Genomic DNA, 13989 nt, shown 5'->3' with positions numbered 1-13989 from the left:
TTCCAGCTTAGGGAGGAAATAGCATGGCAATCTGTCTGGACTGTTCATTTTGGAGCAGCTGATTTGCACATGAAAATGGTGAGAAAAAGTATGATGGGTTGGAATGCTACCCTCAGCAATTTGCAATAGTCAGACATATTGCAAGAATTCCTCACATCACTTTTTGTGCATTAGATTGAGTGGGTGGCTAGCTGTAACCAGACCATTGGGAATATTGTGTATGAGCTGATAAAATAATGACTGGCAAGTTGGCAAGTATGTGGAGCATCCTAATTGTAAAACCCTAGTGCTGATTAATGCAAGGTCAAAACTCCTTCCTGAAGAATGTCCTAGTTGGCTCGATCACCCCATTTTCAGGGGAGTTAATTATGGGAGACAACATAAGTACGCCGTGGGATCTAGAGTGGATAGGAATGGTATAGAACATGTCACACCTGGAGTGATGTATAAAGGACTAAGGGGCATAATTTCAAGGACAGGCGATACATTATCGCCGCTTTTATTGGCAGGAAACTGCCGATAAAGCAGCGATAATGGCTTTCATAATATGCTCTATGAATTTCAATCGAAGCCCATGTTAGATGTGAACACATCTAACATGGGCTTCGATTGGAATTCATAGAGCATATTATCAAGGCCATTATCGCCGCTCTATCGGCAGTTTCCTGCCGATAAAAGCGGCGATAATGTATCGCCTGTCCTTGATAATATGCCCCTAAAAGGGTGAATCATTGAGCTAGCTAGTACTGGGGGACACATGACATACACTTCATCTAGAGAAAAAGCCTTATTTTTACTTTTACCTATATGCGTTGCACTCCTTAAGAGATTGCCTATGCAGAAGGTTTGGCCAGAGGGCTAGAAGGAGTGAATATGTATGAAATTACCATTTCAGACCACACTCATATGGAGATCAGGTTGAAGGGGAGGGGCAGTTAAAACGCGGGGCAAATGTAGAAATGTGATTTATAGGGTTATTTATAGTGATATGGCAGACAAGATCAAAATTGCTCCTGGTATCACTTATTTCTTTAAGTCAAATAAGGTTGGGGACACAACATTGTCAATCACATGAGATGCACTTAAATCTACAGTGACCGGACTGTAAATAAGTATGTCAGCTCAAGCTGCTACAGAAAGTAGACTGTCCTTGGACATTCTAACATCAGTGATCAAGGCATTAGAGGTGGTAGACAAAAAAGCACTGTTAAGGGCATAGAGGAGACAACTGGCAATTCTAAGGTGCAAAGTGTCTCTAATCAGGATGAATAGAGCTTAGAAAGCTGTTTCAAACTTGGGAGAAATAGTGTATGATAAAGGTGATAAAATTGGCCCCATGATAGTTCAGAGACCTAGCCACCACGGGACAAAGGCACGTAAAGATTGCCTTAAATTGTCAGGTGGAGGATTAGCAACTAGGGATCATGATAAGGTGGCTGCTTTTAGATCCTTCTTTCAATCCCTATACACAAAAGCCTAGAAATGTTTGAGGAAATTAAGGCATACCTAAAAGCAAGTATGATACTGACCTTACCTCAAGGTAGTATTGAGTCATTAGAAGCCACTATAATGGTACCTGAAATAGGTTTAGTCTTCAAACAAATGCACCTGCACATCTCTCCAGGATATGATGGGAAAATAAATTTATCATGCAACTAGGTGTGGAAATTGCCAGCTTTTTCAACACATTAAGCTGGAATGAGGAAACAATCTATGTAAGAGATAGACATCATACTAATCTACAAACAAGGATAAGCCCTGAGAAGTGTACATCCTTTCAGTCCATAGCCAGCAATACTCAATGCTGACATTGAGTCCGGATCCTAAAGGCTCCAATAATTTTAGAACCATTTCCAGACTCCCACTCTCTGCAAATATTACAGAAAAAATTATGAATGCACAACTTAGTCTGTTCTTGGAAGAAGCCCAGGTGCTAGATCCCACCCAGTATGGTTTTTGGGGGGGGGGACATAGCACGGAGTCCGCGCTTCTTAAATCCACTGAAGAAATCAGGGCTATACTATACTAGGGAGGAAAAGCTGCAATGATTATGCTGGACCTGTCTGCGGCCTTTGATACTGTCCATCATGTCTTATTGATGGATCGGCTGCAAGAGATTGGAGTCAAGGGCACTGCATGGAAGTAACTTAAATCCTTCCTATCTAATAGAGTACAGACTGTGTCCCACGGCGACTTCACAGCAAAACCTTTTCCACTGCCCTGTGGAGTCCCGCAAGGGTCGTCCATGAGTCTGACACTTTTTAACATTTATGTATCACAGCTGGCTCCCCTAATTGAATCCTTTGGTTTTATTTGAACCTCATATGCAGATTACACCCAAATTGTAGTGTCACTGCTACCGGATGGGGTACAGGAAATGGCGTCACGTTTCCATGATTGCATGACAGCCATGGGTAACTGGATGGCCCAAAACTGCCTTAAACTAAACTCCAGTAAAACAGAGCTGGTTTTGTTCGGCAATTATTCACATTTTTGGACCCCGGCATGGTGGCCGGACATACTGGGTCCTCTTCCGACTCCTATTAGGAAGGTGAAAAATCTAGGAGTTTACATGGACACCAAACTCAGTTTTGAGCATCAAGTGAACGCAGTGGTCTCAGCTACATTGTACACTCTAAGCTCCTGCAAGAAAATGTTGCCTTTCCTACCCAAAGAAAGCCAACAAACAGTCATTACTGCCTTAGCTATGTCCAGACTGGATTTTTGTAATAGTCTTTATTTCAATATCGAGGAAGGTTTTATGAAAAAAACTGCAATTATTGCAGAATGCAGCTGCCAGACTACTCACTGGCATATCAAAATATACTTCAATCTTGGCTGAGATTAAAAAGCTCCACTGGTTGCCCGTCAAAAAACGCATTCTGTTTAAAGCTCTTTGTTTGGTCCACAAATCCCTTCATGGAAATGGACCCCTCCACCTAAAACGGCAGTTCCAGTGGTATATACCTAGAAGACATCTACGCTCATCAGAAGCAAACCTGGTATCAGTGCCCTTTGTAAAGAAGTCCAACTGGAGAGGCAGAGGTTTTGTGGTTGGTGCAGCTAAGGCATGGAATGACCTTCCGCTGAATCTCAGGTACAAGACAAACCATCTGGACTTCAGGAAGGCCTGAAGACATTGCTATTTTCTTTCAAACTACTTCCCTTCTCCAACCCCGTGTTTTAGGCCTCCGTAGGACATCAGGTTCAGCTCCAGGACACCTCGGGTAACAGTTTGCCCTTTAGAAATATCAATAACATTAACTGCGAATGGAGCCATCTGAAGTGAGTTTCAGAGCTAAACTTAAAACTCACTTATTTCCCAGATACTAAACCTTAGCTCCCTGGGTTCTTGCTCTTTTTGATGGGTTAGCATTTGCAGTCAGCGCGGGGACACAGTCTTGTGCAGCCAGGCGCTTAATAAATGCAAAAAAAAAAAAAAACTTTAACACCAAGGAATTTGCTAGAATCCTAGTTGAATGGATAAACAAGCTAATGATTTACCTAGTGGATGTAGGTGGGATTTATTAGACACTGAGAAAGAAGGGATAACCTCAGAAGGGTGGCCAATCTAATGGAGAAGGTGGAACACTGCACAATCCCAGAGATACTGATATCACTTGATGCTGAAAACAGTTTGAGAATGTAAGCTGTGAATGTCTGCTTACATGCCTGGAAAATTATATATATGGCTCAAAATGACAGGGTGGACACTGTCTTATTATAAAGAGCAGAACGTGAGTGTGAGGGTAAACTGTAGGAAGTCAGGATGCTTTGTCCCTTATGCTTGGATGAGGCAGTGGAACTCATTGTCACCCTTGCTATTTGTTCTGATGATAGATCACCTAGCCATAGTGATAGGAGGGAATACTGGCAAAGCAGGGATTACACTTGAGGTTGAGGAAAAAAAGATCTGCCGCTTCACATAGTATATCCTATTAACAGTGATCCAACCTGAAAGAAATATTTAGTTTGCACTGGAAAGTTTAAAAATTATGTCAGGGTTTAAAATTAGCACATAAGTCCGAGAGCTTTAGATCCCCCTTCAACATAAGCAGGTACAACGACTCCAAGAGCAGTGTACAATGCAATAAGGGACCAAAAAGATGAAATACTTGGATCTCAACCTCACAAATAGACTACTGGTTTGTCATGCTATTAGGTTGCAGTAAAGAAATGTGCTTCATCCAACAGCACATTTGTCATTGGTCTAAAATTCGGACTCTACTCTATTTAAAGCCTACATTAGTGAAAGAAAAGATCTACCTCCCTCAGAAGGTAGCTCAGTTCTGCCCGTTTTAAAAAGGGTAGCTTTGTCCCTGGAAAAAGATCATCGGCTAGACCTTTTCGATTGAACTAAGAAGGTTTTGTCTAAATATTTGCTGGACAAAAGAAAAAGAGACTATCGATGTAGAATAATCAGGCTTTCACCCACGACGCGCCACAAAAGTAATCATTTTTTGCACTTAATTTCAAATGTACACATTTTAAAGGTCAAGCACTAAGGCCTTATATAAGAAACAAACTGTAAAAGAATGTTGAGAGATTTCCGCCAGAATATACTTTTACAAGATTTTTGTATCCACAAACATTCCGGGAAGTATGCTTGGAAAGCTGCACCAGAACACAGGGTTCCAAAAATCTTTCTGGGAATCTCATGTGACTTTTCCTAAACTCTCATATTCCTCCTGTATGGAAATGTATTTCCCTGAGGAACCTTTATGGTAGCTTATGTTGGTTGTGTGTGGATTATTCATGGTGGAATGTTTTGGGTTCATGGTGGAGAGTGAATGTTTTTTTTTGTGTTAGAGGCAACTGCAATTGCAAGATTGTGAGTGAAGCAGTTGGGATGACCTTCCCCATGGCTCCTAGTCTTTGAACCTGTACTTTATTTATTTTGACAATTGCTTTGTACCTCTTCTTCATGCTCCGTGATTTTTTCTGTGGATAAAAGGACTTAACATACTCAACCAGAAAGTCCCAGTGTCTTCCATTCCACTGTTCACCCTCGATGAGAACGTACTTCCGCCTTTGGTTGGAGTAAATTTTGGCCATTTTTTAAATGGAAAAGGGTTGCAAAGGATACCCACAATCGTACATTTTCTAAGATAGCATCTCAGGGCAATGGTGCCTTCGAATACCCACTCCTTGAGCTTGATTTACTACTATGTGGCAGAAACGTTTGCACTAGTAAATGATTTTTGCCTGCCATGAATCTGTTTTTCTCTAGCTTTTTGGGGAAAGCTAGTTAAACAGGGCCTTTTTTCTACTGTTAGGTGATAATCTCACTACAAGCCAAATCCTGGATAGGAATCATGCTTGCGACAATGCTGGTGAGATAGAGAAAATGTACATGCTAAATAGTGTAAGGCAAGGCTGTCCTTTTGCCTCTCCTTGCTTCAGCCCTGAACTTATCTTCAATGATGGGTTTAGATGGGTGTCGTTTCAACGTTCTGATGTAAGGAGGTGGTTTGACTTTAATGTACCATACCTAAATAAAATCATTAAAATGCAAACTTTTGAGAAATCCATGGCTTGAAAATAAATGTTAGTAAAACTAAAATTATTTTCATTTTCAAAAGAAGAAATGGGTTGAATTTTACTTGGATAACTGATACATAATAATGCAGACTGTATTTTTTTTTACATTTGTGGGGGGCAAGGTTAGCTCGAATTTGCCATAAAAACTGCACGCCACTCACCAAAAACAATAGTGTATAGTTATGGACTTGCCTCAAAAATCTTTCCAAATGTTTGTAACTGAATAAATGAATACAAAGATGAATAATAAATAAATAAATATAACCAGAATATCATGTTCTTTTCTTCTCTGCAACATTGCATTTACATTCAACCTTCCTGAGGACTTGTGTACAGTTAGGGCGAGGGTGACCACATTCCTCTAGGTTGATACAGACACTATTTCCACCCAAGCACTTTTGTGTGATAGCCTAAATCATTTGGGTGTTGTAGTCTTGTTTTCTACCATTGAATTAATTAGACTAGCTCACCTGAGCATATAGAGTAGTGGTCACAATAGGCAGGGTAAAGGAGGATCTGAATGTTTTATATGTGAATGTGCATTGGTGGATGATGGTACTACCACTACAACTACACCTATTAATTCTACTACTGCTTCTGCTACTACTGCTTCTACTACCAGAATGACTACTACTATTAATGAAACTGCTTGCCTACAACTACTCCTTCTTCTTGTACTACCACTACTACCAATAATAATGTTTCAGGAAGTCAATGAATTTGACACACATTCACAAAAACAACTCTCGTGCAAAACAAAACAAACCACCTTGCCTAACTCCATTCCATAAAAAACCAGCACAATTTTCACTCAGTTGAGTGTTATTTTTGATAATTGCTGCCATTGTAGTACTTAGTAGCCAAGGAGGTTCAAACAAAGGTTTATGGCTCTGTTTGCTGCACCAATAAAACACACTCAGACTATCTTTTATATCTTTATAATGTTGTGGTAGCATCCACAATCCTAAGGTAGTGCCAGCCTGACCCCTTTCGCCAGCAATGTAAATTTGGCTGCTCCGTCTCATGGGTATTGGGACTTTTGCTCAAATTCTCTTACAGATCCACATCCTTAAATGAATTAAGGTCAGAATTTTATCAGGTCCTCTGACTCAATAGGATCTGAGAGCAAAGGTTGTTCTCTATGGTAGCTAGGGTGCAGATAATTCAATCTAGTGGACTATTTTGTAATGTCTGGAATTGACGAGTTTTGTATGGAGAAGGGAAGTCATAAATGGGGTACATTTTGACCCTAGATACCACAGAACTCCTTAGCTGAGTCCGATTTTGATATTGCCAAGTGCATAATGCAGTTCTGTTGGTGGTATCAATTAATTAAGGTGTTTGCACAGACTACACTGTTATGTCAATGCATTCTTCTTTATTTAATACATTCCACATGGCCATTTTCCCCTAAGAAATGGAAACAGTAGTGGAAAGAAAATTGAAATGCTAATTTTTGAAAGACATGTGTATCAGTGAAACAAGCAAACGTTACTAATATGTTATGGTGTCTTGTTTTAGGGTGTTGTAGAGAGTCCTGTTACATCTTTCAACAACGGAAATATTAAATGCACTTTTGTTCTGAGAAGTAATATTTTGCTTCCAAATAGCAACACCAGCAATCTTTACTACATATTTCTAGCCACTGGACCTGCTTCAGGAGGTAAGCGCTTCCTCTTTTAATGATTTTGAAAGTAGAGATAAAATTATATGTATGTTGACTGTTTCTGTTACATTACTATTACACTATAGCCCACTCCACGGCAGTCATGTTGTGGGTTAAGTATTAGATGTTTAGAATGTCCCTTTTTTCTAGTCTGTATTCAGGAGATATTAGGAATAGGGGTCTCTAGTTGGCAGAGGTAGTTACCTATGTTCCTAGTCAGGGTAAGGGGGCTACACTTCTAAATTAACCACTGGTCACCCTTTTGATAGATTGGCTTTATCTCAGAGCCAGTGTGTAAAGCATTTGTGAACACATACAGTAATACAGTAAAAACACTACAAATAGACACCACACCTTTTAGAGAATAAGTAGTCTTTATCTAAACCAAACAAGACCAAAACGACAAAAATCCATAATACAGTGATAACAATGTGACTTTCAAATGGTAGAAACAGCTCAGTTCAAAGCAAATTCCAGATGCAACACTTTTCACACAAAGTACTTTGGATGCGCCCTGCACATAAACAAACAGGGTCACAGGGAAGGTGATGCAGTGGTTCCTTACACTCAGGGAAGGTGATGCGTCAGTTCTTTGCTCCGGGGAGGTGATGTGTCGGTTACCTACTGCGTGGCAAGGTGATGCGTCGGTTTCGTACTGCTTCCCCCAAAGATACGACAGACCTGGAGCCGCAATGCGACAATCTGGGAAGATGGGTGGGCTCTTGCAGTTGTACAGCAGGGCTAGCGTCAGAACCAGTGCGGTGATCTTGGACTTTGGAGACCGGTGAACTGAATGCGGCGTGCAGCGATTTCTCGAGCCGGTGGCAGGCTCTGCGTCAGTTCCTTTGGTGATGCATCGGAAACAGGTACGCATGCATCGCGCTTCTCGTCGTGTTGCTTTTCCAGCTCCTAACAGCCAGAACAATCTCCAGAGGCCCAGAACAGCTCCAGGCACCTCTTGGTAGGTCAGAACTCCCAGCAAGGAAGTTCAGGGGAGCTAGGGTCGAAGTCTTTGTGTCCCTGAGACTTCAGAACAAGAGACAAGCTCTCCTTCAAGCCCTTGGAGATCTTCCTCAAGCATGGGACACAGCAACCAGCAAAGTCCTTCTCCCTTTCCTTGGTAGAAAGTAGCCACTGCAGGCCAACCCCAGACAGCAAACAGCACAGGGGCAGTATTCCTCCTTAGGGTCTCCAGCTCTTCTCTTTGGCAAAGGCTCCTCTTGATTCCCAGAAGTGATTTAAAGTTCAGGGTTCTGCGCCCCTCTTTTTTTAATACAAAATTCTTTGTTCTCTGAAGGCAGATAGTGTCCGTGCCCAGCCAAAACCAGTGTTGTCCTCATTGGTGCAGCTTCCTGGCAGGAGGTGGAGACAGCATTGTCCTTGGCAGGCCCGGCCCATTCAGTTGTGAAATAAATCTCCTCCCCCTACTCTGAATGAGGCCCAGGTCGATTCCGCCCAGCCCTGACTGACCCTGGAAATGCAGGACCCACCTCAATCCCCAAGTGACTGTCTGAACAGAATCCACATCCCAGTCCCTGCCACTCGAACGCCAGACCATCAATAAACAAGCCAGCAGAGGCACACTGGATTGCTAGGCAAGAAAATACCTGCTTTCTAAAAGTGGTATTTTCAAACCCAGAATGTAAATATCACCCTCTCTAAAAGAAACATCTTAACAGTCTGAGTTCAAGCATATCAAACTTTATTTTTCAATCTTGTTCCCATGGGCAGTTATGCTTATAATATGTTTTAAGCAAAGTTCCAATCCTATGGGACAGATAGCCTTACAATAGTGAAAAACTAAATTGGCAGTATTTCATTATCAGAACATGCCACACACATCATGGTATGTCCTACCTTTCACATACACTGCAGTATGTCCACAGGGGTACCTTGGGCCTTCCTTAGGGATGACTAGTAAGAAAAGGGAAGGTTAGCGCCTTGCAAGTGGGTGCACTTGCCAAGTCGACATGGCAATACGAGACTGCACACAGGCTCTGTAATGGCAGGCCTGAGATACATTTACAGGCTGCTTATGTGGGTGGCACAATCAGTGCTCCAGGCCCACAAGCAGCATTTGATTTACTGACCCTGGGCACACAGTGCACTGTACTAGGGACTGACATGTAAATCATATATGCCAATCAGGGAATCACCAATCCATAACAACAATTCACCAAGGGGGCACTTGCACTTTGGCACAGAACAGCAGTGGCAAAGTGCCCAAAGCATCTAGACCAGCAAAACGAAGTCCAATCCACAGCAAAATAACGAGGCAAAGGCAAAAATACAGGGGAACCCCATGCCAATTATGCCAGGTCTAACAGGGGACATTTAACAATGTTACAGAATCACACAATTTTGGTCATTAGAGTGTTATCCTATGCTAATATTTATTAAAGAAGATGAGAATATTAATCAAACCACTCCCTTAATTTCTTTGAATGCTTGTGACTTGCTATCGTAATTAAGTCCCTACACTTTCATCATCTGTATTTTAATGATCTTTGGCAAAATGATCTCAAAAAGTGCAACAGCACAAGGGGATGCAAATTTTTGGATCTGTTTCCAAAGATCATTATTTTGGTCTTGCAGTGGTTCATGTTAAACTTCCTGGCTCTGCAGTACATAATCAATGTAACCAACGACCATTTGAGTTCAATGTTGATGTTTCCTATATTTCCGAAATAGACAGTGTAGTCTACATCCTATGATGCAGACAACATCTCATTGCCAGGTTTAAGGGATGAGTCTCCACCTTATTTTGTTCTATAAAAAGATCAACACTAACAAAATGAATAAAAGAGGAGGAAGTGCACATTGCTATTTAATTCATCGAGTGCAGTCACTTGTATTATACTTAAACAATCACTCCATTGTGCTAGTACAGTTTGCGGATACTGATTAGCAACTGTAGAGGTAGTCCACTGTGATGGCGTTAAGACCTTTTTTTTTTTTTGAACCCTTTTTTTTTTATTTTATTTTTATTGGAGTTCATGGTGCAATAAGAAAATACATAAATAAATAGCCATAAGCAAGGTATAAGAACATCTGATACATATATGAGCAGTTAAAGACCACAATATTTTATGTGGGGATAAAAAATTATATAGAAGATCTGCCAATAAATATAGCAATACAGTACATTTCAAATTCTTAATCTATCGTCCAGCCATTTCTTAACCGGGGCCCATAATCGTCTTCCCATTTCTCGTTTTTTAACACCTTTAAATTCAAAGAGGCCAGACTCAATATTGTAAATGGCCAAGAATCTGGAGATCCACATCTGAAAAGACGGGGCTGTAACATCCTTCCATTCGGCCGAGATAATGATTCTGAGCACGGCGACCGACATAAAAACCAAAGCAGCCTCGTCATCTGTTAAAACCAATTTAGAATCTGAGCCAAATAACATTAGTGTTGGGGATAGATCGATCTTATGACCTAGCAGCCCCTCCCAGAATTTTGTTATTCCAGCCAGGGCGGGGGTCAGTCGTTCACAAGTAAAGAACATATGTAGTAGGTCGGCTTGCCCCTTATTACATCTCGGGCAGCAATCATCATTCCTAACACCCCAAGCAAATAATTTAGCCGGTGTATGGTACAGATTAAAAACTGTTTTAAAATGTTGTGCTCGTCAGTTGGACGCCCGAAAAATCTTTTTATTCAAGCTTAATGCTAGGTCCAAATCTACATCCGGGTTTCCCAATTTAGTTGCCCAATCACTTTCTACTTTTCCTACATCGTCTTGTAATCTGGACACCAACATGTTGTAAATATCTTTTATCTTCCTACACCTTCTTCTCATACCCTCAACCACAGGAAAGTCTACGAGGGGTTTGAGCTTTGGCCTACAAGCCTGTAAGATACCGGAGATTTGACCATATATAAGCCATTGATTTGAAGGGAGGCCATATCTCCTTTGCATGTCCTCAAACCCGCTTATCCTATCTCCTACCATTAGGTCTCCAATAGTCTTAACCCCTAAGCGCTTCCAGACTTGTAGGATCCCGTCATTGCTTAAGTGAGGAAAAAGGCTAGAATTTACCAAGAGGAGAGAAGGGTTGACTTTAGGGATATGAAAAAATTTTAGGATTGATTTCCATACTTGCCATGCACCTAGCAGGATCTTAAATTGTGCCTTTCTATAGAACCTATATTCCAGTTCCGACAACAGTAGTCCAGTAGCTTTCTCCCCCATCAGTAGTTTGAAGATGGGAGGGGGACCCTGGTTGTCTGTAATAGTCGCATCAGTGTCGCATTGAAACAGGATTGACATCTGGATTAGGAGTCAGGTCCAGTGCTACAATCTCAGGTTCGGAAGTGCCATTCCACCCCTTTCCCACGGAAGGGACATAAGGGTCGTTGAACGTCTAGCCTTACCGTACTGCCATATAAACCTGATAAAGACAGACTCTAATTGCTTCAGAATTTTCTCCTCAATATTTAGGGGAATGGCTCTAAATAGATATAGCACCCTTGGAAACATTGTCATTTTTACAACATTTACTCTCCCGACCAGCGAAAGATGAAGAGCATCCATCCTTTTCAGTTCTAACTCTATGGATTTATTGGGGGGGGGGTAAAATGGCGTTAAGACCTTAGGAGGCCACAGCTGATATTATTGTTTTGAGGTACACAGAAGAGCAATACGATTGGGGCTTTTTGGTACGCCAACAAGATAATCAGATGTTATAGTAGAGTATTTTTGTGGCATAGTACTGCACAAGAGTACATGTCTTTTCAGCTCTCTCCTTCTTGTGCTACTGCTCCTCAAACACCCACCCCCACACTGCTGTCTCCCTTATGTGCTGTAAGCCCTGTTTGTGTGCTTAGTACACGTGCCAGACTGCTCATGATGCTTTCTCCCTCACTTTCTCCCTCACTCCCTTGTGTGCTTCTCCAGCCCTCGAGGTGGCTTCGCTTACATGTGCCACTTCATCTGAACCACCCATTTCACGTTGCATCCCACCTTTGTATGCTCCCTGATGCTCCACGTTCTTCAGCTGCTCAGTCCCTTTTTAGGTCTTGCTGAGTCAGCGCATGCGCTGCTCTGGCGAGACATTTTGTCTGTGTGCTATTAAAAGTGCTACCACAGCTTGGCTTGCTATGAGTGTGCAATTACGCGCACAATGACGAGCAGAGGCGCCATATGGCTTTCCTCTCTCGTCATGGTGCGCGCACAACGCACACCACTCGCCAACCCACTTTCCTGTTTCTCATCACGTTTGCTCGTCCCACTCTCGTCCACTTTTTGCTCACGCTTCTTGTAATACTTTACCTCTTTCACTTGCTGTCACCTAAAACATCTTACTGCAATGCCGCCCTCTGCTGGCTGGGATCAGAAATGGCTATCTCATTGCCTCTGTGATGGGCCAGGCAACTGCCAAGGTCCGTTTGGACTTGGTAAATAAATTATCTCAGCAAGTTAAGTGTTCGCTAAAGAGCCATGCGTATTCTGCAAGCCACAGGGTCCATGTTCGGCTTAAAGCCACTTTGCCCTCATGCTTTCAATGCGAACCGGCAAAGTTGGAGTAGTTTACCTTATATAAAGAAAAATTAATACAGGTCCACTTCTTTATACAACAAGTTTGACATTTACACAGATTTGTGTGGAAGGAGAATCTGACTTCACAGCAGCACAGTTTAAATTACAAGCCAGGAGCAGAATCTGGAGGCTCATTGAACCCATACAACGCTTCACTTCTGTTGGTCCTGGTACTCACAAGCTTTCATTGAGCGCGGCAAACGTTTTGAGCTTTTGAATTAAACATATTAATAATAATAATAATCTACGGTATAGTATCAGCTTTATGCATTTGTTTTTAGACGCCCCGTGCAAAATTCTCTGCTGCTTGACACACTCAGGCAGCAGGGTGGCTTGATTCGGGCTGTGCAGGAGCATCCCCCTTAGTGGGGCACGGGGGCATTTCACCAGTAAACTACAACCAGAGTGAGCCACTCTCAGCGCATTTCTGAAATCATTCAGGCTAACAAGGATGCTGGGATAGTGAAGGTACTGTGTGCTTCACACAGTAAAGTAAAAACCACAAGCACGCTGCACATGGGCACACAGCTGGATCAAAAAGTTGGAAGGCTGCCTTGCCAGCGCAATTATTTTCGTATTCCACTTTATAGTGGTGTGCTTTGTCTCTGGGTTTGGCGACTGGCAATGTTTGTTTGGATTTGGCTGAGTAACCTCAGCGATCCCATTCATCTGTCTATCATCATCCTGTTACAGATGATTGAGTGCGCTCTTTTTTTATCTGGAGGGCCAAATCGAGGCTGACTTGTATCAAGAAGAGATCTGTACGTGAGATTTCACAATAACATATGTGTCATTAGTAATCCAATTGAGATCGTGGGAAGAAAATGGCAGGAAACATAAGATGCATGTTCAGTAAGTTTCAGGTAGTCCATCTTCGCTTGCCAGTTTCAGTGGTTGTGCCACATTTCTCAAAAGGTAACTGATTCCAAAGCACAGGACAACCCTTGGGTGAGTTAGCTCTCATGAAAGTGTTGCTTTTCGCTACCTAGTTAATTCTGTGTTAATAGCATCCATCATTGCAGTCCCAACAGATTGATCATTGTGTGGGGTGCACTCTGTAGCTAAATTTCATTATCATTAATGACCACATTGGAAGTATTCGCACAGACTTAACCAGAATCTAGAATCTAGGAGTGCATGTGTTTTCTAGATCATATCCTGCATGCAGCATTCCTCTCGCAATGCCCCATTCCATGCCCTGTTGCCCTGCCTTCCGATGAAGCACATCCTTTGC

General features: G+C 42.0%; 1 protein-coding gene across 3 annotated transcripts in view; it reads left to right on the top strand.

Annotated features, from left to right (window-relative positions):
• Nucleotides 1-13989, top strand: part of LOC147747554 (ferric reductase 1-like) — a 335069-nt gene that overhangs the window by 234186 nt on the left and 86894 nt on the right. For all 3 annotated transcript variants that reach the window (XM_086954117.1, XM_086954120.1, XM_086954121.1), the window contains exon 8: nt 7063-7204. In XM_086954117.1, the coding sequence (XP_086810243.1) occupies nt 7063-7204 (142 nt within the window). The remainder of the gene's footprint in view (nt 1-7062; nt 7205-13989) is intronic.

The sequence above is a fragment of the Lissotriton vulgaris genome, chromosome 1_1 (assembly GCF_964263255.1).
Source record: "Lissotriton vulgaris chromosome 1_1, aLisVul1.2, whole genome shotgun sequence".
Taxonomy (NCBI): domain Eukaryota; kingdom Metazoa; phylum Chordata; class Amphibia; order Caudata; family Salamandridae; genus Lissotriton; species Lissotriton vulgaris.
The sequence above is the reverse complement of the archived record's forward strand: the minus strand, read 5'-3'. Positions and strand labels throughout refer to the sequence as shown.